Source organism: Rhinoraja longicauda, chromosome 20 (assembly GCF_053455715.1).
Source record: "Rhinoraja longicauda isolate Sanriku21f chromosome 20, sRhiLon1.1, whole genome shotgun sequence".
NCBI classification, from domain to species: Eukaryota; Metazoa; Chordata; class Chondrichthyes; order Rajiformes; family Arhynchobatidae; genus Rhinoraja; species Rhinoraja longicauda.
This window is the reverse complement of record NC_135972.1, coordinates 16,760,296-16,787,319: the sequence shown is the minus strand read 5'-3', so window position 1 is coordinate 16,787,319 and position 27,024 is coordinate 16,760,296. Positions and strand designations below refer to the sequence as shown.

The 27,024-nt window shown below is 42.6% G+C and overlaps 1 protein-coding gene across 1 annotated transcript; it reads left to right on the top strand.

Moving 5' to 3' along the window:
• The first annotated feature begins 2,358 nt into the window (after positions 1-2,358).
• LOC144603377 (tetraspanin-33) lies at positions 2,359-26,947 on the top strand. The gene is made up of 8 exons (XM_078416533.1): positions 2,359-2,424; positions 9,019-9,076; positions 11,825-11,949; positions 16,498-16,572; positions 18,428-18,523; positions 21,497-21,625; positions 22,400-22,558; positions 26,143-26,947. The coding sequence occupies exons 1-8, from the start codon at positions 2,368-2,370 to the stop codon at positions 26,233-26,235; spliced, it is 792 nt and encodes a 263-aa protein (XP_078272659.1). The 5' UTR covers positions 2,359-2,367; the 3' UTR covers positions 26,236-26,947.
• The last annotated feature ends 77 nt before the right edge of the window (positions 26,948-27,024 follow it).

Genomic DNA, 27,024 nt, shown 5'->3' with positions numbered 1-27,024 from the left:
CAAAGATAATTTTCAGTAGGTTACTGTTCTCTAACCATATAAAATGGGCACCTAGAGTTTCCAAAGTAATCACAGCAATGGGTGAAGCAAATGAGAAGGTCATGCAGTCCAGATGTTGAGTGATATGCAAGTGTCAGCATGCACTCGTGGAGATGTGCTGATATCTACAAGCACCATGCCACCACAATTGTCAGGAGGTTGGTTGTGTCATGGATGTGCGTCAAGACTGAAGCATTTCAGAGTAATTCTGCTCAAACTTTTAAGAAGTCCTGTAGATAGTCACCCTCTCAATCAGTAGCAGTAAAATAGAAAATCCTGTTCATCATGCATACAGCAGAAAGCAGGCTCTTTGGCCCATCAAGTCCATGCTAACCATCAAACACCTACTTATACTAATGCTACACTGATACCATTTTATCATCCCCACATTTCTATCAACCATTCAGTTTCCACCAGTTATCTGCACCCTAGGAATAATTTACAGTGGGCAATTAACCTACCGCCTCACATGTGTTTGGGATGTGGAAGGAAACCAGAGCACCCATCACAGGGAGAATGTGCAAACTCCACACAATGGTAACAACCCATTGGAAATTATTGGGAACATCTGCCACAAGACAAAGGTCCCCTCCCAACCTGACCCCACCGCACAACACTGCATTTGACTATAAAGACTCATGGCAAGATTCTAGAAACCATAGATCACTTGCCATATCTCGGCGTGTCTTCCTGTCAATGCCAAACATCAAGCATAGCTTTCAATGTGCCAACACAACCTTGGTCAATACTAGAAGATCGGGACCTCAGACCAGGCACAAAACACATGGTCTACCAGATGGCAGTGATCTCTGGTCTCTGATACGCTTCTGAAATTTACACTGCGTGCGGCATAAATTTTGTTTTTGCAAATTCATATTCTTCATATTCACTTGAAGGATATCCAAAGATATCGCAGGCCAACATCCAGCATTAAGAACCGATATACATTCAGTTAAATTTGTTTGATTTTTCACACCTGACACTTGATCCCTAAAACAGACACTCGTTTCTAAACTCTGTCACAGGAAGAGATTAGCAATCAGAGAGAGGAAAAGGTTCAATATTTTCTCAAAGACTCCTTGAAAAAAATGCTACATCCTACTCACTCCCAGAAATCCTTGGCCCATGACTGGTGAAAGTTGAAAAGGAACATCGGTAAGGCATTGATAACCTTGTGTCTATGCACTAAAAACACGCAAAGCCAAGCATAAATGACAATGCAAACCATCTCACAAAGTACCTAGCCACCTTCCTCCTACTTCCCAGTCAGTCTGCAGTTCGCACAATGGTCTCATCAGTCACTTCAGTACCCAAAGACCTGGAGTGGAAACAATCTGAGAAGACGAAATACAGGAGCACAAAATTCTCAAGACACACTGATTATAGTAGTTCGCTATCTTCCCTTGACTGACATGTATAAGTAATAACACACTTTCATCTCTATTTTCCAATGAGAGTGACAATATTGAACAAAGTTTCTAATCCCTCCCTATCTCTTGGATCAGTGATGCTCATTGCTGATGTGGAGTCACTTTATCTGCCAGATGTCGAGAAGGTCTTGTGGCTCCCAACCTTGCACAACCTTCCCTTAATGTCTTTCCTGGGCAGGGAAAGATCTCATTTCCTTTATCTTTCTACAAGTTGTTAAGATCTACAGCAACAGTGGGTTTCCTGATGTTGGTGTTTTCAATGTTGAAATCTGATCTGTTGCTGTTAGCAAGGTTGATCCTGGATGTCCAGAGACTCTCAACTAATCATTGGAGATCTAGTGTGTGGTCCTCCTGCGAAAACTAAGATGCAGTCATGATCATACACTGTCTCCTGCAGCCCTCCAATTCAACTGCAGCAATGTAGATCTATTTCCACCTCATATTACAAAAAATAAAAAAAATATTTGCATTTTGAAGGTTTGAAATTAAGTCACAAGGAGCTCTGTTTCTCCCATACTGAGGCAACATCTTTACGTGTGAGTCATTGTGCTTCAGTGCAGTAAATCCAGAATTGTTGCGTTACATGAGAATCAGGAATGCAAGACCTGACAGATGTTGAGGCATGCCCTTGGCGTTCCTTGATCCCGCTCAGCAAATAACAAACTAGAAAAGATAAACAGTGGTAAACTGTGCTTTGCTTAGCCTAACTGCAGTCAAGCTTCCGAGTTCACCGTTTTGTGTGGTGTAACCTGTGGTGTGTCTCCTGGACAATCATTAATATTCTGCAAATGCCAGATGGACCACTTCTCTGGGGCATTTGGAGACACCCCGAGCTTTCTCACCTAATGGACTAGAAGTTACTTCCAGGCTGCAGTTATTTGCTGTCAGTCTCAAGAAGATGAAGACAAGCTGGCTAATTAAATACACACTGTTCTCATTCTGCTACATCTTCTGGGTGAGTGAGTTAATGTGCTTCCATTTCTGTCAGTTCTACAATTAGCTTCCCTTCTGGGGGAGGGTCCACTTATCTATAGCGTGTGAAGGTGGAAATGGGGTGGGGGAATCACAAGGACTCTGAATGATAGCCAGTGTGATAGCATATACTTCCTGGTGAGATTAAAATTTATATTTAAAGCCAAAAGGACACAAAATGCTGGAGTGTAACTCTGCAGGTCAAGCAGCATCTCATGAGAACATGGATAGGTGATGTTTCGAGTCTACACCCTTCTCCTGACCTGCTGAGTTACTCCAGCATTTTGTGTCCTTTTGTGTATTAACCAGCATCTGTAGTTCTTTGTTTCTATATTTTAGGCCAAGTGGTGGCAAGGGAGCAGTGTAAGGGAGTTATAGTGAGGGAAAATTGAGGAAGTTAAAGAAGAAAAAGTAAGTGAATAGGCGAGGAGATAAAATCTAATGTAAAAAATTGGGAAGTCGTACACTTTGGTGGAAAAATGTGATTAAAAAAAAAATTCTAAGTAATTGAAAGATGTTAATGTTCAGATGGACCTTATTGCTCTATATAAAAAAATCGCTAAAGTTTAAAATGCAGATATAGCAAGCAATTAGGAAAGCAAACACTATGTTGCCCTTTATACTGCAATATTATGGCGGTCTGGTGACACATTATCTGGAATACTGTGTACAGATCTGATGTCTGAACTTAAGGAAGGATATTCCTGTGAGAGAGGGAGTGCTGCAAGGGTTCTCTAACTTGATTCTAGGATGGCAGATTTGTCTAATGAGGAGGGATCATTTAGACTGAGTCTGTACTCTCTTGAGTTTAGAATCCTGAAAGTTGATCTCATTGAAACTTTCAAAATTCTGAAGGGCTTGATCTGGGCCAGTCTTTCCCTTGGAGAGTGTATTGAGAACCAAGAGACACCATTTCAAATGAAGTTGGCCATTCGTTTCAGAGATAAGAAATTTCCTCAACCAGAATTTAGTGAATATTTGGAATTCTTTGCAAGATCTGGAGGTTCAGTCACTCCGTGTATTCAAGACAGCAGCTAACATGAGTTTTAGATGTTGAGCAGAATAAGGGATAGCAGGCTCGTGCAGGAATGTGATGCTGAGATGGAAGAACACAAGAAAACAAGCAAGAGGCGGCTGCCAGACCCCTCAATTCTGCCCTTCCATTCACTATGAGCATGGCTGATCTATACCGGCCTCTTCCGTGGCAGTTCCCTATAACCACTAATTCCCCAATCTATTAAATATGTATCAATCTCCACCTTAAATATAACTAATGATCTGGCACCAACTATCATCATGGACAGAGAATGTCAAAGATTCACTACCCGCTGAAAAAAATTGTGAGAGAAATAGATCGGGTAGATGCACAGAGTCTCTTGCCCAGCGTAGGTGAATCGAGGACTAGAGGACATAGGTTTAAAGTGAAGGGGAAAAGATTTAATAGGAGCCTGAAGGTAACTTTTTCATACAAAGGATGGTGGGTGTATGGAACAAGCTGCAAGAGGAGGTAGTTGAGGCAGGGACTACCCCAATGTTTCAGAAACAGTTAGACAGGTACATGGATAGAACAGGTTTAGAGGTATATGCGCCAAATGCAGGCTGATGGGACTAGTGTAGCTGGGACATGTTGGCCGGTGTGGGCAAGTTGGTCCGAAGGGCCTGTTTCCACACTGTACGACTCTATGACTCTAAAAATTCTTCACACCTCAGATTTAAATCTGCTAGCCCCTTATTTAGTAGTTACATGCGTTTGTTTGTGACTCTCTCACTAATGAAAACACCTGAACCTCTACCCTGTCAAACCCTGTATGGATCTGATATGTTTGAATATTACTCCTCGTTCTTCAAAACTCCTAACAGTGCGATCAACCCTCTCATCCCAGGAATTAGCCTGGTTAATCTACTTTAGACTGCCTCCAATGCTGCCATATTTGTTTTTAGGTAAGTGGACCAAACATGTGCAGTGCTCCTGGTGTGGATTCACTGATATCCTGTACAACTATAAGAAAGCCTCCCTATTTTAAGCTCCAACCTTTTCACAATAAAAAATGTCAACATGCTGTTTGCTGTCTTAACTGCATGTTGGACCTGCAAATTAACTTCTGCTCATGCTCTAGAACTTCGAGATTCCGCTGAACCACTCCATTTAGACAACAATCCTCCTTTTGATTGTTCCTTCCAAAGTGATTGACCTCACACTTCCCCACATTAAACTCCACTTGCCAAATTCTATATCCTGATGTAGAATCACATTGTCCTCATCACAGTATGCTCTTCTGTATGTTTTTTGTATACTTAGAAAACTTGGAAACATTACATTTAATTTCCTCCTCCAGGTCATTCATTTAGATAGCAGTCAATTGATGTCGAAGAGCTGATCTGTGGGGTACTCCACAGTTATATCCCTGAGAGAGATCTATTTATTCCACTTCTTTATTTTCTAGGTGACACCCAGTTTTCAATCCATGCTAAGACATTTCCAACAATAACCTTGTACTTTTAAATAATGTATTCGCCTTTTGTATGGCAATTTATCTAATGTCCTTTGAAAATGTAAATACACTGCATCTACAGGACCCCTTCAATCAATGCTCCCTGTCAGACATAATTTGATCAGCTATAATCAGATTAAATGATGGATCAGGTACGAAGAACTGATTTGCACTTGATGCAGCTAGTGAGCCATCCACAATCCTGAGGACTGCCTTAGAAGAAGACCAAGAGCTGACACAGATTCAATATGGAATGGTCTCCACTCCAATAATAATTCAATGACTCCGTTAGCTGTATCTTTGGAAAATGATAACTGTGATTCAAGTGGCACATCTGATAGATCTGCTGTCTCACAGCACCAGAGACCCCAGTTCAATCCTGATCTCTGGTGCCAAACGTGTAGAGTTTGCACATGTTCCCTGTGACCCCGTGGGTTTCTCCAGAAACTCTGGTTTCCTTCACATACCAAAGATCAGCACATTGGTAATGATGAATGTAGGATTAGGATAAATGGGTGTCATAGTGTCATAAAACATAGAAATAGGCTATTTGGCCAAAAGGGTCTGGGTCATTCATCAACTACTCATTTACATTAATCCTACACTAATCACATTTTGTATTCTCCCCACATTTGCCTAAACTCCCCCCCCCCCCCAAATTCTATCACCACATACACGAACTGAAGCAATTTACACTGGGCTGTTACCTACCAACCTCTATGGGATATAGGGGAAACTGGTGCACCTGGAGGAAACCCACATGGTCACGTGGAAAAATGCAAAATCCACACAGGTAGCACCAGAAGTCAGGATCTAACCCGGACAGAACTGTGATTGCTGGTCCTGAAAACGACCTTCTGTCTTGCTCTTGAGGTAACATTGCCTCTGGATCGGGGAATAGTAGTTGGTAGCGATGGGTACAGTGTGTGGTAAAGTGGGGATATACTGAAGATGTAACAGACTGCAATCGTCTGGGTTCTGATTGTGAATGATCAGCCATGATCACATTGAATGGCGGTGCTGGCTCGAAGGGCCGAATGGCCTACTCCTGCACCTATTGTCTATTAAGTGTGGACGGGGCCTCCAGACTATGGAACATCTCCTGAGCTGTGACATGCTGCATGCCACATGCACTGTCAAGGATCTTGCAGAGGCCAACGACGTGGCAATAAAATCTGCTCGCTATTTCACGCAGACAGTGGTGTGATGACACGAATAAAATTTTTGCCTCTGACCTTTACTTCAGCCTCTAACTGAATTCTGGATTAGATGTGAAATGAAAAGTCAAGGCCATAAAGTAGAGTGCTCATTTATGCAAAATCAAACAGATTACAACAGAAATGGACAGAATATATCAGCTAAAGACCGCATCATGGCATATTAATTAGAAGCTAAAATACAGTGGAAACAGTACAATGCTTTGCAATGGCAAAATAAATTCTTGCTTTGGTATCTGCAATCATTGAATACAAAGAAAACAAAACAAATTAGACTTTTCTATATCCTTATCTGGAAGATTGGGTTCAAATTCCCAAAGAGCTTCCCACTGCAATGAGCCCCAATTTCCAGAGAGCAAACTGTTCAAGAAACAAGACTCAGCTACCAGTCAGTGAAGGCTTTGCACAAATGCTTGAAAGAAAAACTTGTATTCATGCATCAATGCCATGACCATAGATACTAGAGGAGCAAGATGGCAGACAATTTGCTCACAATACATTCCTTCTCAAATCCTTTACAGCCCATTCATTAAGTGTTTTTTTTTAAGCATTCACTGTTAAAGAAAGTACAACATTTTACACAAAAACAATAATGATCATTAATGTTCAGTATTGTATCAGTAACAATATTGGCCAGAACATTGGAAAGCACTGCCCTGCAAATGACACAGGATCTAACTGAGGTGGATGGGTGATGCCTTTACTTAAAATCTCATTAGAAAGGCAGCACCTCCTACTCCACAGACTGCACAGACTAAAATATGTGCTCAAGACCCTGGAGTGAGTCTCACATCAACAATCTTTTGACTTAGAGTTAAGACACTAAAGAAATAGCCAGCACCGCCATTCAATGTGATCATGGCTGATCATTCACAATCAGTACCCCGTTCCTGCCTTCTCCCCATACCCCCTGACTCCACTATCATTAAGAGCTCTATCTAGCTCTCTCTTGAAAGCATCCAGAGAATTGGCCTCCACTGCCTTCTGAGGCAGAGAATTCCACAGATTTACAACTCTGACTGAAAACGTTTTTCCTCATCTCTGTTCTAAATGGCCTCCCCCTTATTCTTAAACTGTGGCCCCACGTTCTGGACTCCCCCAACATTGGGAACATGTTTCCTGCCTCTAGCGTGTCCAATCCCTTAATAATCTTATATGTTTCAATAAGATCCCCTTTCATCCTTCTAAATTCCAGTGTATACAAGTCTACTCGCTCCAGTCTTTCAACATATGACAGTCCCGCCTTTTCGGGAATTAACCTAGTGAACCTACGCTGCACTCCCTCAATAGCAAGAATGTCCTTCCTCAAATGTGGAGACCAAAACTGCACACAGTACTCCAGATGCGGTCTCACCAGGGCCATGTACAACTGCAGAAGGACCTCTTTGCTCCTATACTCAACTTCTCTAGTCATCAACGCCAACATGCCATTAGCTTTCTTCACTGCCTGCTGTACCTGCATGCTAACTTTAAGTGACTGATGAACAAGGACACCCAGATCTCTTTGTACTTCCCCATTTCCTAACTTGACACCATTCAGATAATAATCTGCCTTCCTGTTCTTACCACCAAAGTGGATAACGTCACATTTATAATAATAATAATAATAATATATTTATTTTATATAGCGCCTTAACACATGCACAAAGCGCTTTACAAATACAATTAACATAGAAACAAACAGACAAACAGACAAACTATCCTGACGGAAAAGCGGCGAATAATCAACGCCAGCGTCCTCTCACGTCAGGGTCCGGCAGTAGACATTAAAGAACACAAGACACACAGATACAATTTTTTACACAAAACAGCCATCACAGTGATTGCTCTAGGCATACCCTCACTGTGATGGAAGGCAAAGTCTTATCTCCTCCTCGTTCTTCTCCCGTGGCGCCACGAGGCGATCGAGGCTCCCAACCCCTTGAAGCCCCCACCGGGCGATGGAAAGTCCCAGGGTCGAGCCGAGCCGAGCAGGCCGATGAAAGTCCTGAGCCCCCACCGGGCGATGGAAAATGCCGCGGCCGAGCCACGCAGGGCGATGAGAGTCCTGAGCCCCCACCGGGCGATGTAAAGTGCTGCGGCCGGGCCACGCAGGGCGATGAAGGGCCTGCGGGCGGGTTGATCGTGCCTCGTGCTTCGGGGCGGTCGAAGCTGCTACGGCTGGAGCTCCCAAACACCGGTCGCCAGCCAGGGACCTGCGAACTCCAGATGTTGCGGTCTGCAGGGCCCACGGCCGAAGCCTCCGAGATGGTAAGTCCAGGCCCTGCGACCGGAGTCTTCGAGGTCGATCCCAGCTGGAGGCCGCCGACTCCACGATGTTAGGCCGTAGCGCGAACGGAGATACGACACGGTAAAGGTCGCATCTCCGTTGAGGAGGAGATTTAAAAAAAGGTTTCCCCCAACCCCCCCACCACCCCCCTACATACACAGAATTAAAAATAAAACAAAACGTACATTTAACATCAACATTGACTAAAAAACACCAAAAAAAACGGAGAGACTGCCGGTGAGCCGCAGCTGCAGAACACAGCCACGTCCCTATTATCCACATTATCCACATTAAACTGCATCTGCCATGCATCTGCCCACTCACACAACCTGTCCAAGTCACCCTGCATCCTCATAGCATCCTCCTCACAGTTCACACTGCCACCCCGCTTTGTGTCATCTGCAAATTTGCTAATGTTACTTTTAATCCCTTCATCTAAGTCATTAATGTATATTGTAAATAACTGCGTATATTAAGATTATATTATATATGATATTATATTTGTAGTATATTAAGACAGTGCAACAAATGTGTTGATTATTGATTTAGCATTGAAGTACTTATTGAAATGACTCTTATTTCTCTTGTCTCTTTGACAGGTAGCCAGTGGGCTGATGATAGCTGTGGGGATCTATGCCAAAACAGCAGTCGAGGGAGGTAAAGCTCAATACAGTAAAACACCAACAATCAGCTATCAGACTATTCAAAACCCCAATGTTTCAGCATCTAACCCATAAGGTGCTGATTCCCACATTCCCTTTAACACACCAGGGCTCTGGCTCCCACGTTCCCTATAATACATCTGAGGTCCCACACTCCCTTACACACACTCCCTTAAAACTGTCCTAATTCTGTTTTCTGCATTCCCTTGAAACATACCGGCTTCACTGGAGAATATATAATTCTACTGTGTATCAACCAAAAAAAGGTAAATTAAAAGTATTTGGAGTATTAATAATAGTCCAGTAAAACTGGTCATTTGTCACCACCGATGTCCTGAGCAAGCTGAATTAACAGTTTTACTGTACAGCCTAGGATAAAGGTGGCATGCAGAAGCGTTTTGCTGAATGTAACTAATTAATGATAGTATTTATTAATGTAATAAACAGCGTGTTCCTATTTAACACTAAGAAAACATGTCCAATAAATACTGGTGATATCCACACACATCCCACAAATTAATTTTAAAAATTGGGAAAATTTGTAAAAATTGCAAATGCTGAAAGAGTTCTTCAAGGCAGACGAGGGGAACTCCTTCACGGTTGGTTCTGACAAAGCATCTCAGACGTGAACCATTAACTCCGTTTCTCTTTCCACAAATGCTGCATGACCCACAGGCTAGTTCCAGCATTTTCTATCTTTATTTTACAAAGTAGACGTGGCAAGTGTAAATGGATAAGGATTCTAAACTTAAAGCATTATCAGGCCACTAAGTCCGCCTATATTCTGTTGCGATTATTTCATGTTCCTCTGAAGATCACTGAAATCTCATGTTCCAAGAATGTTTTATCAAGTGTTTTATTGCCATACGCCCCGAAACGAAACAATGAAGCTCAGATATTTTTAAACGCCTTGAAATCACGCAGTTCCATTATCTTGTTTTAAAATTAAAGGACTGAACTGCCTAGCTGTTATGGAATAAAGTATACACTTGTGTGAAATAGAAATGGAAAAGCAATACACTGCAGACACTGAAACCGTAACAGGGAATGCTGAATACTTAGCAGGTCAGGCAACATTTTGAAGAGAGGATTAGAGTTAATATTTCTCTTTCCACAGAGAAAGAGAACTGAGAAAAGTTGGAGAAAAAAAAAAGTTTTAATGCATTTGTACAATGTGCGCATTACTGGCAAGATCTATATGGGCCTTGGAATCTTCTCTATTTAAGGTATCAGGCAGAATCGTGTTTTTGTTTAATGAATGCTGTGCCATCAGTTTCAGTCCTGATTTATGATAGAGCTAGTTTTCACGTTAAATCTCACGTTAAGCTCACCCAAAAGACTACAGCTGCTGCTGTCAGATGCAAAAAACAAACTGCTGGAGGAACTCAGCAGGTCAAGCCGCATCTGTGGAGACATAAGGATGGTTGATGTTTTGGGTCAAGATCCAGCATCAGGATAGACACAATGTGTAGGAAGGAACTGCAGATGCTGGTTTAAACCGAAGATAGACACAAAAAGCTGGAGTAACTCAGGCAACATCTTTGAAGAGAAGGAATGGGTGACGTTTCGGGTCGAGACCATTCTTCAGACCCAGCATCAGGATACATGGAGTCATAGAGTCATAGAGTGATACAGCGTGGAAACAGGCCCTTCGGCCCAACTTGCCCACACCGGCCAACATGTCCCAGCTACACTTGTCCAACCTGCCTACGTTTGACCATATCCCGCCAAACATGTCTTATCCATGTACCTGCCTAACTGTTTCTTAAATGTTGGGATAATCCCTGCCTCAACAACCTCCTCTGGCACCTTGTTCCATACACCCACCACCATTTGTGTGAAAGTTACCCCTCAGATTTCTCATAAATCTTTCCCCTTCACCTTAAACCTATGTCCTCTGGTCCTCAATTCACCTACTCTTGGCAAGAAACTCTGTGCATCTACCCAATCTATTCCTCTCATGATTTTATACACCATCAGAAGATCACCCCTCATCCTCCTGTGCTCCATGGAATAGAGTCCCAGCCTACACAACCTCTCCCTATAGCTCAGACCCTTGAGTCCTGGCAAAATTCTCATAAACCTTCTCTGTACCATTTCCAGCTTGACAACATTTTTCTTATAACATGGTTCCCAGAAGTGAACACAATACTCTAAATGCGGTCTCACCAACGTCTTATACAACTGCAACATGACCTCCCAACTTCTATACTCAATACTCTGACTGATGGAGGCCAATGTGCCAAAAGCCTTTTTGACCACTATCAACCTGTGATTCCGCCTTCAAGAAACCATGCACCTGCACTCCTAGATCCTTCTGCTCTACAACACTCCCCAGAGCTCTACCATTCACTGTATAGGTCCTGCCAATGTTAGACTTCCCAAAATGCAACACCCCACATTTCACTGTATTAAATTCCATTAACTTCCTCAGCCCACCTGACCAATCGATCAAAATCCAACTGCAATTTTTCACAACCATCTTCATTATCTGCAAATCCACCCACTTTTGCATTATTTGCAAACTTGCTGATCTTGCCATGTACTGGACGTTCTCATCCAAATCATTGATGTGGATGACAAACAGTAACTGGCCCACCACCAAATCCTGAGGCACACAAACTAGTCACAGGCCTCCAGTTCGAGAAGCAACCTTCCATCATCACCCTCTGCTTCGTTCCATGAAGCCAATTTTCTACCCTTGTTTAAACCTTCATGTTTAAATCCTTCTCTTTTGTTTCAGGTGCTGTGGATTCACTAACTGCGGATCCTGCACTGATACTGATGATTGTTGGATGCTTAATATTCTGCATCACTTTTCTGGGCTGCGTTGGAGCATTGCGTGATATTCAAATTCTGCTGAAAATAGTGAGTACTCAGTAGCATCTCACCCCAACAAAACAAAGGACATAAGACAGTACAACATAGGACTAGCTTCTTTGGCTCACGATGCCTGTGCTGAATGTGATACCAGATTAAACTGAAACCTTCTGCTTGCATGTGACCCATATCTCTCCATTCTCTGCATATCCATGTGTTTATTCAAAAGTTACTTAAATGCCACTATCGTATCAGCTTCTACCATCATCCCAGGCAGCATGTTCCAGCTACACGTGGGTATAGGTGTGTAAAAAGTATTTCCTCTCACGTCTCCCTTTAACTTTCCCCTTCTCACTTTAAAGCTACGTCTTCTGGTATTTGAATTTCCATCTATGCCTCTCATAATTATATAAAAATACAATTTGGTCTCTCCTCAGCCTATAACATTCCAGACATTGCAATGCAAGTTCGTCCAGCATCACAGTTAACACCTTCTAATCCAGGCAGCTACCTGGGAAATCTCTGTTTTTACGGTGGAGAAAAACATGAAGGTTAAGGAACTTGGCACTGTTAATGCAGATGTCTTGAGGACAGTCTGGAGTACACTGATGGAGATGCTGGATGATCTAAGTCATATTCAGGGAGAGGATCAGATATATCCAAGGACACTGGGATGCTTGAGAAGAAATTGAGGGAGCCCCAGCTGAAATATATTATATATCTTATAATATATCAGCAATGTTCATCAGCAAGAATACTTCGATCTATCCCATTTGGGTACAAGGAGATACTCTCCCATCTATTAAAATTTATTTGGCAAAGTTTTGCCCATTCATTTAATTCACTTTTTTCTTCAGCTATATTATTTAATTAATTGCTTGTCTTTGCATCATTAATAACTTGGAAATTTGATTCCTTGTCAGATCATTTATAAATATAATGAATAGCTAAGGCATCCACACAGACCTTTAGTGTCATATATATGCTGACAATCAGCATACTCACATTTTATTCATGTAGAAACAAGGATTTCTACTTTATACAAAAAGACACAAATGCTGGAGGAACAGGCACCACTGGGGAACATGGATAGGTGATGTTTTGGGTCAGGACCCATCTTCAGAAGAAGGGTCCCGACTTGAAACATCACTTATCCGTGTTCTCCAGAGATGCTGCCTGACCGGTTTAGTTACTCTCGCACTTTTGTGTCACATTTTATTCATCCACTGTGCCTACTGGTGCTCAGCCGATTTGCAAACAAATCTAATAATTTGCCTTAAAAAAAAATAATTTAAACTATAATTCGCAACTGAAATTTATCAGGTTCCTTCTGAAAGCCCAAATAAACAGCTCGCACAGATATTACCTAATTAGCCACTTTGACCCCTTCTTCAAAACATCAGGTTCATCGTACATCACGCACCATTTACAAATCCACATTGTATCTGAACAATCAGCCAAAAATATTCATCATTCAGTTATTCTGTTTTGAGTTATAGATTCTGTTGTCTGCACAACAGATGTAAGGTGAACTGGTTTCATTTCCTTTCTTTCACACTTGGTCTTTCTTAACTAGTGGAGCAACATGCTGAATCTGCAAGTTGAAGGAACTGCTCCTAAACAGATCATTCATGTGATTGATTAATTGAAGGACAGATCCTAACAAGGCTCTTGTTTTTGCATGTGCGTGGGATTCACACATCAATAAAAGTGTTGCACCCTGTGCTAGTCAAGCCAAGGCTTTCAAGGTGTTTGAACAGGCATCAGATATTCTTCACAGCCCTACCAAGCAGACCAAAAGTAGTATTTACCTTTCTTGTCTTCTCTGTGCTCTGTGAATCCTACACCTTTTGCCCTATCAGGAACACGCAACAAACCTGCAGTCTCCTCAAGCCTGCTCCATTATACAATACAATACAATACAATATATCTTTATTGTCATTGTACCCAGGGGTACAACGAGATTGGGAATGCGCCTCCCATACGATGCAATAATTTAAGTAATTAACAGCAACCCAACGAAACGAAATAATTGTAACAGTTTTTAGACAGGGTAAAGTGCAAGTTGATCTATGCGTTGTGGCCATCCGGCTCAGCAGGACCGGTTCATAGCAGCTATGGCCCTGGGGATGAAGCTGTTCCTGAGTCTGGAGGTGCGGGCGTAGAAGGTCTTGTATCGTCTGCCCGATTAGATCAAATCAAGTTTATTGTCTTATGCATAGAAATGGTGCGGTACAGGTACAATGAAGATCTTGCTCGCAGCCGCATCACAGGCACTTAGCCTCAGACAACTCACAAAAACATCAATTATACATAAATTACACATAAATTCCATACGATGGTGAAAAGAAAAAGACTGAAAAACCAGACGTCAATGTAAAGCACAGGGACAGGGTTGTGCAAGAGGTTGTCCATAGTGTTCTGATGCCATGTGGAGTCAGGGCCCAGACTGCGGTCTGAGCTCAAGAGGGAGCTCAAGCTCCACTCCCGACTCACTGGCGACAGCCTGCACGTGGCTGAGTACACCCAGTCACGGGCGGCTGTATTGCCAGAGGGTTGTGTGAGGCGGGGCTCCTGGAGATGATGGCTGGATTCCCTGCTTTTCATGGTCTATCAATGATTTGGGCTCAGCGTAGGAGAAGTTTGTATTAGAACTGGCCAGGTGGTTGAGGAGCAGAGCTAAAGAGGGCAGCAAGTTATTAGTAGACTGGTGAGGAGAGTGGCTAAAGGAGTGACATCCAGAGAGCAAGAGAGCACAAGCAAGGCAATGCACAATAAATGACTGGATACTGAGAAGTGTTGAGGAACTCTGGAGGTCCAAACCCCCGCCCCACGAGTTAGCAAATAATAAATAGATATTTTGGTTAAATAGGCCTCCAGAATGTTTGCTTTTCTAGACCAAGACATACAATGTAGCAGCAGAGATGTCATGTCCAATGCATATAAAACACCAATTCATCAATGGATCGGGTACTGTGTACAAAATCTGATTGCTACTCTGAAGGAGGCATATGCCTATGTACGTGAGAGACACGAGCGGATTTAAGGGAATGTTGCCAGGATGGAGAATTCTAGGTGCAAGGATTGGCTGGTAAGGGTTTGTTTCCTTTGGAACTGAGGGAAAATTCAACTGAAATGATTAAAAATATATATTTTTTAAACATCACTGAGCAGATATGTAGGTAACTAAAAAAAGAAGACACAAAGTGCTGGTGTAACTTTTAATGGGTCAGGTAACATCTCTGGAGAACTTGGAGATGCAACGATTCAGGTTGGGATCCTTCTTTAGACAGATTGTAGTAGGGGGGGATTAGAAAAGTGGAAGAGAGGGCAGCACGGTGACGCAGAGATACAGTTGCTGCCTTACAGCACCAGAGACACGTGTTCGATCCTGACTATGGGTGGTGTCTGTACGGAGTTTTATGTTCCCCCCGTGATTGCATGGGGTTTCCCTGAGTGCTCTGCTTTCTGCGTACTCTCCAAAGACGTACAGGTCTGTAGGTTAATTTGCTTCGGTAAAAAGTGTCACTAGTATGTTTGACAATGCTCATATACGGGGATGGCTGGTCGGTGTGGACTCATTGGGCCGCAAGGCCTGTTTCCAGGCTGTATCTCTAAACTAAATTAAACTAAGATGGGAGCAAAATTTGGCGAGTGTTAAGGGGAAGAGCATTGTAGAAAGAAAGGACTGCAGATGCTGGTTTATAAAAAAAGACCCTTGCTTAACAGCAACCGGGAAGAGGAGGAGGAGGATGAGGGAGGAGAGAGGGAGAGGGGTGGGGGGGGGGGGGAAGAATGAGGGGGATCAGTGGAGTCAGTGGACCCGGCCCATGGACCACAGAGGAACAGGAAAGGAGCTCCAAAGTCAGCAGCCCCAACCTGAGAGCGACAATAATTAAGAGGCATTTAATGAGCTGACAAGCGAAAGGATTAGAGAGCAGAGATCTTTCTCTCTGGAATAGTTGGAAAGTTGGAATAGTACCGGGGAAGGAGATCTCTGCCAGAAAGGTTAGATGCTGATAAACACACTGAGTGAGTAGCTGGAACTATATACCTATAAGGCCAAGCACAGAAAACTGTGGTGTTGTATTAGCATCAACGGACAGCTCCCTCTGGCTGTTGTGAACAGCAATATCTGACTTTACTCTTAAATATGGTTAATTATGGTTTCACATTAATGATTGGACTTTATTCCTTTGAGTGCAGGACGCTGAAGGGTGATCTTATAGAGGGGTATAAAATCACGAGGGGAATGGATAAGGTGAATGCGCAGAGTCTTTTACCTAGAGTAGGGGGATCAAGAACCAGAGGACATGTGTTTAAGTTGAGCGGGAAAGATTTAATGAGAACCAGAGGGGCAACTGTTTCACACAGAATCTGGTGAGTATATGGACTAACTATAGTCTCTTGACTAAAGGTTTAGTAGGAATATTAAAACAAAATTGTACAATATAATTCAAGGGGTAAAGAAAGGTTTGGGGAATATGGATAACTCTTACACAGTGATGTTTATGTTACATTTAACAATGGGATGGCATGCTGTCTCTATGTGGTAGCCCACACTGGATAAACTGAAACTTGTATATGTATTAACAGTTCCTGTGGACTCTCCTGTTCATTCTGCTGCTTCAAGTAACAAGTGTTGTACTTGGCTTCATATTCTCTGAAAAGGTAAGTTGAATTTTCAATTATTTTTGTTATTTTTTCGTACAATTGCATTATTTAGCTGGTGCATGGGAGGATTCACGAGAGATAAGCTACCTGTCCCAGGGCTATAGCAGGTGATTTGTGTGAATTGTGTTTGCACTACACGTAATGCCACGTGACTAGCTTTGTTGATTTTTCTAGAAATGCTGCTAATTTTCAGGAGAACACAAAAAAATCTGCCGAGAGCTATGGACCTGCAAGGCTCGGTGCTGGAGCCGCAACTATTTACAATATATATTAATGATTTGGATGATGGAATTAGAAGTAACAGTAGCAAATTTGCGGATGACACAAAGCTGGGTGGAAGTGTGAACTGCGAAGAGTTTAGAAGGACGAGAGGGGATCTTATAGAGACGTATAAAATCATAAAAGGACTAGACAAGCTAGATGCAGGAAAAATGTTCCCAATGTTGGGGGAGTCCAGAGCCAGGGGACACAGTCTAAGAATAAAGGCCAGGCCACTTAAAACTGAGGTGAGAAGAAACTTTTTCACCCAGAGTTGTGAATTTGTGGAATTCTCTGCCACAGAAGGCAGTGGAGGCAAATTCATTGGATGAATTTAAAAGAGAGTTAGATAGAGCTCTAGGGGCTAGTGGAATCAAGGGATATGGGGAGAAAGCAGGCACAGGTTACTGATTGTAGATGATCAGCCATGATCACAATGAATGGCGGTGCTGGCTCGAAGGGCCAAATGGCCTCCTCCTGCACCTATTTTCTATGTTTCTATGTTAGGCTCATGCTCAAGAAGATGATGGATGAAGTACAATATGAGGAAAAAGGGAGTTTGTGCTCATTGGTGAGGTAAGAAATGAATGTTTTTTTAACATTTGAGGACCAAGGGAACATTGGTGCATTGTGGAGTCTTGGCATCTGGTTCACGAGATACACAAAGTAAATCTGCAGGTATGATTGGTCAACCTTTGTTGATAGGGAGTGAACTGCCAACAGTGAAGAAGTCTTATTGAGATTGTGAAGGGCTTTGTGAGACCTAATTTGGAGTCCAGTGTGTAGGTTGCTCTCCATGTCCAAATAGAGCACTGCTTATGGAGTTCCCCTTTAAATCGTGATGAAGCTGGGCCTATTTGTCTTGTGGAGAGCCTGTTTCTGTTCATAACCTGAACACGATTGGCTGTGCCATCCACAGGGACAGTGCGCACCAGTGAAGATCACAGATGTGGGGACCAAGTGAGTCCACCACTGACCCCTGTCCATGTGCATGTGTGGTCACCTTGTGCATTTGCACAAAACACATATATATATAAATGAAAAGAAAAGCAACAATTTTTCGAGACCACATGGTAAGTTTCTTTTGAATAAATGGATTTACAATGAAATGTAATCATAGAGTGCAGATAAATATTTTGTTAAGCCTCAGAATTTGTCAGTCACAAATATTTAAAACATTCAGGGATAACTTTCTTGTCTGCCTAATTGCTCATTTAATTTTCTGTGAGAATGAAACCATTCAGTCTTCCAGTTGGTTTACATTCAGGGACATAGCCATCAGCAGCACGGGGAGATCGCAGTTCGGGGTGAACTCAGTGGGTCGAATGGCCTGATGCCACACTGTATCTCTATAGTCTAAAGATATAGGCAGGATATGCAGGAGGTACCCAGCAGGTCCCGCTGCAAGAGATCTAATGAAAGGTTATTGATCTGAAACATCAACTCTGTTTCTCTCACCACAGATGCTGCTCGACCTACTGAATATCTCCAGAATTTTCTGTTTTGATTTCAGATTTCCAACATCTGCACATTTTTGCTTTCCAGCGACTCCAGATAACTCAACTGTCTCCAAATTGTATTTCATTTGTTTAAGGTGGAAATAAAGGCCGTGGCATTCCTGGAGAAAGGAATGATCAGATACAGGGATGATCTTGACTTGCAAAATCTTATTGATTACATCCAGAAAAAGGTATGGGTTCCTCTGTATCGGTGAAGGTAGATCTGCTTGTGATCTGCTTTTGTTTAATGGAGCTAATGGGCTGAATGACCTGGCATGTCTGAAGACATGAGAAAACTATTCTTGATTCCTTTCTGCAAAAAATTAACAATTTTGTTTATCAATATATATTACTTCAATGTCTCTTCAAAAAATAAACACAAATTGTTGCTAGTTTCGCAACTTATGATAGTGATAATATTTAAACTTTCATAATACACAATATTTTTCTTTTGAACTTATGTTCTTCTTAATGCTGTTTAAAACAGATTTTTCTTTCAGTTCTGTGTGCATGCAATAGAGATGATTTAAGTGTAATGACAAGCATTTCAAAGTAATTATTGACAAAGTGAAAAGAAATGTAATGCTACGGTGGTTATGGGAGATTTCAACATGCAGGTAGACTGGGAAAATCAGGTTGGAAATGGACCCCAGGAAAGAGAGTTTGTAGAGTGCCTTCGAGATGGATTCTTAGAACAGCTTGTACTGGAGCCTACCAGGGAGAAGGCAATTCTGGATTTAGTGTTGTGTAATGATCCTGATCTGATAAGGGGACTAGAGGTAAAAGAGCCATTAGGAGGCAGTGATCACAACATGATAAGTTTTACTCTGCAAATGGAAAGGCAGAAGGGAAAATCAGAAGTGTCAGTATTACAGTATAGCAAAGGGGATTACAGAGGCATGAGGCAGGAGCTGGCCAAAATTGACTGGAAGGAGGCCCTAGCAGGGAAGACGGTAGAACAGCAATGGCAGGTATTCCTGGGAATAATGCAGAGGTTGCAGGATCAATTTATCCCAAAGAGGCGGAAAGACTCTAAGGGGAGTAAGAGACACCTGTGGCTGACAAGGGAAGTCAAGGACAGCATAAAAATTAAGGAGAGGAAGTATAACATAGCAAAGAGAAGTGGGAAGACAGAGGATTGGGACTCTTTTAAAGAGCAACAAAAGTTAACTAAAAAGGCAATACGGAGAGAAAAGATGAGGTACGAGGGTAAACTAGCCAATAATATAAAGGAGGATAGCAAAAGTTTTTTTAGGTATGTGAAGAGGAAAAAAATAGTCAAGGCAAATGTGGGTCCCTTGAAGACAGAAGCAGGGGAATTTATTATGGGGAACAAAGAAATGGCAGACGAGTTAAACCGTTACTTTGGATCTGTCTTTACTGAGGAAGATACACACAATCTCCCAAATGTTCTAGGGGCCGGAGAACCTAGGGTGATGGAGGAACTGAAGGAAATCCACATTAGGCAGGAAATGGTTTTGGTAGACTGATGGGACTGAAGGCTGATAAATCCCCAGGGCCTGATGGTCTGCATCCCAGGGTACTTAAGGAGGTGGCTCTAGAAATAGTGGAAGCATTGGAGATTATTTTTCAATGTTCTATAGATTCAGGATCAGTTCCTGTGGATTGGAGGATAGCAAATGTTATCCCACTTTTTAAGAAAGGAGGGAGAGAGAAAACGGGTAATTATAGACCAGTTAGTCTGACATCAGTGGTGGGGAAGATGCTGGAGTCAATTATAAAAGACGAAATAGCTGAGCATTTGGATAGCAGTAACAGGATCATTCCGAGTCAGCATGGATTTACGAAGGGGAAATCATGCTTGACAAATCTACTGGAATTTTTTGAGGATGCAACTAGGAAAATTGACAGGGGAGAGTCGGTGGATGTGGTGTACCTCGACTTTCAGAAAGCCTTCGACAAGGTCCCACATAGGAGATTAGTGGGCAAAATTAGAGCACATAGTATTGGGGGTAGGGTACTGACATGGATAGAAAATTGGTTGACGGACAGAAAGCAAAGAGTGGGGATAAATGGGTCCCTTTCGGAATGGCAGGCAGTGACCAGTGGAGTACCGCAAGGTTCGGTGCTGGGACCCCAGCTATTTACGATATACATTAATGACTTAGATGAAGGGATTAAAAGTACCATTAGCAAATTTGCAGATGATACTAAGCTGGGGGGTAGTGTGAATTGTGTGGAAGATGCAATAAGGCTGCAGGGTGACTTGGACAGGTTGTGTGAGTGGGCGGATACATGGCAGATGCAGTTTAATGTAGATAAGTGTGAGGTTATTCACTTTGGAAGTAAGAATAGAAAGGCAGATTATTATCTGAATGGTGTCAAGTTAGGAAGAGGGATGTTCAACGAGATCTGGGTGTCCTAGTGCATCAGTCACTGAAAGGAAGCATGCAGGTACAGCAGGCAGTGAAGAAAGCCAATGGAATGTTGGCCTTCGTAACAAGAGGAGTTGAGTATAGGATCAAAGAGGTCCTTCTACAGTTGTACCAGGCCCTGGTGAGACCGCACCTGGAGTACTGTGTGCAGTTTTGGTCTCCAAATTTGAGGAAAGATATTCTTGCTATTGAGGGCGTGCAGCGTAGGTTCACTAGGTTAATTCCCGGAATGGCGGGACTGTCGTATGTTGAAAGGCTGGAGCAATTAGGCTTGTATACACTGGAATTTAGAAGGATGAGGGGGGATCTTATTGAAACATATAAGATAATTAGGGGATTGGACACATTAGAGGCAGGAAACATGTTCCCAATGTTGGGGGCGTCCAGAACAAGGGGCCACAGTTTAAGAATAAGGGGTAGGCCATTTAGAACGGAGATGAGGAAGAACGTTTTCAGTCAGAGAGTGGTGAAGGTGTGGAATTCTCTGCCTCAGAAGGCAGTGGAGGCCAGTTCGTTGGATGCTTTCAAGAGGGAGCTGGATAGAGCTCTTAAGGATAGCGGAGTGAGGGGGTATGGGGAGAAGGCAGGAACGGGGTACTGATTGAGAGTGATCAGCCATGATCGCATTGAATGGCGGTGCTGGCTCGAAGGGCTGAATGGCCTACCCCTGCACCTATTGTCTATTGTCTATTGTCTAAATGAGAATCAACTTTCTCTCACAAGCATTCTACTGAGAAGTTGTAAGTGACCCCAATTATCTTCCTCCAGTTCAGATGTTGCGGAGTATTAAGTTACAAAGACTGGTCCAAAAATGTGTACTTCAGCTGTGCAGAAACCAACCCCAGCCTCGAACGGTGTGCCGTGCCGTTTTCCTGCTGTGTCATGACTACTGAAGAGGTGAGGATGAGCTGCCTTGTACCAGGGCTCTGGGGCTCCAGGCTCCCCGGGTAACAGATGGCCTAACTTACGCAAATTCTCTCATACATTTCTGAAGCAATTTTCAAGTTAGTAAAAACAATAGGAAAATGTTTCATGGTAGTTATTAATGACCGGATACAGCATTTATTCCATTAGTTTTATCAGTAGGAAGTGTTCTGATGAATATACTGTATGATGAAATGAAATATTCTATTACTTGTATGTAGAGTGCGATACTGAATGCAATAGAAAATGGACGATTATAATTTACAGAGAAATCGACTTAAGGACAGTGCTCAGGACTAGAAACCTCACAAAACTTAACGCTGCCTATACTGACATTCCTGCTCAAAGAAGGTTTACTTCCTTCTGAATCACAAGAGGTTTTTTTTAGGTGGCAGGAATATGGTGGATAAGTCACTTGAACCAGATGGAGTATATCCATTTATCAACCAACTCTTGTTTTTGTCGTGAACTCACCATTTAAATAGGGATTGCAGCAGTCATTTGTGTGCACTGCAAGTTCTAATAAACACCAGTGTGATAATGATTCAATAATCTGATTCTTGATGTTGTTTTAGAGATAAATATCAATCAGGACACCTTAGGACACATGTCAGAGTTTATATTTGCTTGATCATTGGCTTTCACTCTGAGCTCGTTCGGGGACTGGATGACATATTAACTTAAATAACTTTGATGGAGGTCTTAAACAAATGGTGGTCTTAAACAATGGGGCTTTCTTCTCCATAGGTGCTGAACACCATGTGTGGGTATGAGACTCAGCTATTCAATCCTATGGAAAATAAGAAACAGATCTACACTATTGGATGTCTGGACACTGTTGTCAAATGGGGACGGCAGAATCTGTATCTGATCGCTGGTTTAGGCCTTGGTCTGCTTTTCCTTGAGGTCTGTTTCCCTCTTATTTTACCAATATTACTTGCGCGGCATTTTTTGGGTTGCACAGTGGCGCAGCGGTAGAGTTGCTGCGCCAGAGACCCGGGTTCGATCCTGACCACGGGTGCTGGCTGTACGGACTTTGTACGTTCTCCCTTTGACCGCGTGGCATTCCTCCGGGTGCTCCAGTTTCCTCCCACATTTCAAAGACATGTGGGTTTGGAGGTTATTTGGCTTCTGGAAATTGTCCCTAGTGCATAGGATAGAAGTAGTATTTGGGTGATCAATGGTTGGCGCGGATCTGGTGGATTAAAGGGCTTGTTTCCATGCAGTATCTCTAAACTAAACTAAACTATACTGTCATCATCATTCTTCTGGACTTTCTCCCAAGCTCTAACAATGTCCATGTGGTGGGATTTTCTCCAGTGTCTCAGTTCATATCCCTCTCTGTCAGTTGTAATGACATTACTTCCATTTCCCATTGTTATCTCTGGTATCTGCCAAGATTACTTGCTCTTAATTTCATGACTACATACTACCTCTCAGCATCATCTTCCAAGGATTCAGGGTCTGTTACAAAGATGCATTGATGTTGCCCAGCTGTAGTCACCAGCTCCTCCATGACCTTTCTTACATTCTCACACAGCATAACCTACATCCACAGTGAACGCTAGAAATACTTAGCGGGTCAGTCCGTGTCTGTGGGAAGAGAATCAGAATCAACGTTTCAGGTTGGCGACCCTTCATCAAAACTGGGAAAAAGATACAAGAATCTCATTAAGCTGAGGTGAGGGTGTGGGGGGGGGGGGGGGGGGGGGGGGGGGGGGGGAGGGATTTCCCTGATAGGGTAAAACCAGAGTGAACGTGGGGATAAGCTGCAAACAAGATTGCCTGGTAAGTGAGTTAGTGAGTGAGAACATAGACAAACATGGGGCTGTTCTCAATCTTCCACCTGGGCATGTTTCAGTCTCCTGGGCTCAATCACGAATTCTATAATGTAGAAGCAAACTGCTGATGGCAGTTTACCAAGAAAAACACAAAATGCTGGAGTAACTCAGTGGGTCAGGCAGCATCACTGGAGAACATGGATAGGTGATGATTTGGGTCAAGATCCTTCTTCAGACTACCATTCTACAACTTCAGGTAACTTGGTTTCTGACTGTATCAGTTGTCCATCTGAGATATTAGCTCAACTTGTTTACTTTCCCCTTCCTGTATCTCTCCCTCTGGCTGGGAGGACATATTCAGCCTGATCTGCCGGGCATGCCTTCTCTTCTGCATTCTGCAGCTCCTACATTATTTTGTCTAGGTTATTCTGTCTGCATTCTCACTCTCTGACTGCTCCAATTCACTCACCGACCAGGACCCTGTTTACAGCTTATTCCCACGGTCACTCCACTGTAACTGTCAGAGACATGCCGCATCCCTACTCTTCCAACAACTTTGTCTCCTTTTCAGTTCTGATGAAGGGTCATTGATCTGAATTGATGGGAATCTGGGGAAATTAAAACAGGATTAATGTAAATCAACAAAGTATGTTTTATGTGGACCTGGACCTGATGCTGTGCTGTATTATTCTATGAGAACGAAGGAGACTGGTGGGTATTATACAGTGTGTGGAGTGAGATTAAAACAAGTTGAATATTAAAGGTAATGATGAGTAAGGGGAGATTAGATTTGAGGCTATGCTGTAGGACATAGAGAAAAAGGAGACTGGATAACATACTGCATGCAAAGCAACAAAAAAACTGCCGAAGAAATTCAGAAACATTTGTGTGACATGAGACTTTCACTGAGTGGGTCACCAACATTCACTGCCGGCAGTGACAGCGAGCAAGGAACATTTCAGGACTACTGGAGCTGGAAATTCAAGATTCAAATCAGAGGGTGAATCTCCTCAAACCAATTCCCACGTTTCTAATTGCATAGGAGTGGGAGAGGTGACCATTTAGACTGTCCAAGCATTTATACCATTTAATGGAGATCATGGCTGATCAGGTATCTGCCTCCATGTACACAAGCTTTACAAACTTCTTTTGTCTCCATTTCAATTCTGACAAAGAATCTCTGACCAAAACAATGTCACTGTATCTTTTTCCACAGATGCATTGGAACCTGTTGAATTCTTCCAATGTTTACTAATAGCCCATACATCCTGTTCTTTAATTCCTTTGCAAAGTTACAATCCATTCATCTCAGGTTTAATAGCGATCTTGCATCAAATGACATTGAAGAAGAGAGTTCCAAATTTCTACTATATTTTTGCCAATACATTTTTCCTAATCTCACTAATACAAGGTTTAGCTCTAATCTCCAAACAATGCCATCAGTTCCCCAGCCAACAGAAGCATGTAACGTGAAAGCACAAAAAGCTGGAAGCACTCAGATCCATCTGAAGAAGGGTCTCAACGTGAAATGTCACCTATTCATGTCCTCCAGAGATGCTGCTTGACCCACCGAGTTCTCCAGCACATTTTTTTAGGATATTACCAGAGCTTGTACTTCTTATACCCATTATCCCCTTCTCCCCATTCCCTTTGGAATAAGACATTCATCTTTTTTGATTTATTCCATGCTCTTTCACGAGATGTTAATGATCTTTACATTTTCACCCTGAAGTCAAATTAGAAGCTTAACTGCTTTTATCGTTCCATCTTTTTCACTCTCCCACTGTTAAACTCCCAAATTGGATGATCTCACCTTTGGTTGCATTTGGTTGCATTGTAATTCATACAACTAATATCTTTAACCACTGATATTCCATAGTTTTTTAATCTTTTTCAATTTGTAGAATTCTCTGCCACAGAAGGCAGTGGAGGCCAATTCACCAGATATTTTCAAGAGAGAGTTAGATATAGTTCTTAGGGCTAATGTAATCGAGGGATATGGGGAGAAATCAGGAACTGGGTACTAATTTTGGATGATCAGCCATGATCGTATTGAATGGTGGTGCCGGCTTGAAGAGCTGAATGGCCTACTCCTGCACCTATTTTCTATGTTTCTATGTTTCTAATGATGCTGATCACATTGCTTACAATGCCACCTTTCTTCCTGTCATCAGCAAATGTAGTTTTGAGCTTAATCATCAGTCAAAGATGCGAGAACATAGGCCCCCATGGCCTGCTGAATTAGTGGATTGGATCTCAGCCGAATGCGTTGCAGGCTGGCAACTAGATTTCCAACTCAGTCGCAAATTTGTATGGGGGCTGAATAAAGATGGGTTTAGTTAATAGAATCAGAAAGTAATGGAAACACTCGACAGTTCAGGCAGCATCTGTGGGAAGAGAAACAGAGTTAATGTTTGAGGTTGAGAACCCTTTGTCAGATCTTTCAGATATTGGTTTACAGATGACATTGTGAGGGGATTGGAGAGGGAGTGCACTTATTGTCATACACAAACGTGGCAGGTGCAGTAATCAGCCAGATAGACCATTGGGCCTCTAAGATCAATACCCATACATAGGTCTGTACACTGAGCACACAATCCATAAATAATGCCATATTATTTAATGCCCTTGAAGTCTTATCCCTGTAAGCGTGAGCTGGAGAAACTGGAGTCAGGGAACAATGGTTTTCTCTTTGACTTTTCCTTTCAGATTCTGATGATCTCACTGACAGCTGCTTTGCTCAAACAAATCCACTTCATCAAGAAGCGAATCCGAAGCAGTCGTAGACTCACCATGCATTAGCCCTCAACTCTCAAAGACCGTTCGTCTCTTCTTGTTTGGGCATTGTCAGCATCTGAGGAGAAAGAGAACGTCATCTTACGATCGCACTGAATCCTCGGCACCCCTCGCAAATATGGGCCTCAAAACCAGAGAGGATCCAACAGGACTGCACGGAATCACCACTGAGTTTTTTTGAAATGTCATTGATTTACAGAAGAAATATTTTACGCTTGCTAAGACAATACTTTTTAGCTTTGAAAGGCTTTGAGTTCTTTTGGAATATAGCTGCAGGGATGGCGTCCAATTACTTTCTCATTTGGCCATTCTTAGCTGACTAGCCTGTACGGTTTGCCCATGTGGCTCAGCCTACTGGAGATACCGCACACACCAACAACTCCCCAGGAGAGAGACTAAGATCAGGAACTGTGGGAAGTTTCAATCAGCACCAAGACCACCTGTATCACTTGTCTTGCTGCTGGCTCTAAATAGCATATCAAACCTGAGACCTCATCCAAATGGTCAACTTCTTCCCAGCTTCCTGGGCTGAGTGAAACATCATCTATTCCTTATCCCCAGAGATGCTGGCTGACCCACTGAGTTACTCCAGCATTTTGTGTTTGCCTTTTTGACTAATCCATCTACTTGTGACGCCACTTTCAAGGAACTATCTACCTGCATTCCCAGATCCCTCTGCTCTTCAACACTCCCAGGACCCTGATTTGACTTCCCAAAATGCAGCACCTTGCACTAATCTGTTGTATACGATCATGTCTTGCAAGCATGGATTAAGGCTCTCAGTAGTGGATAAAT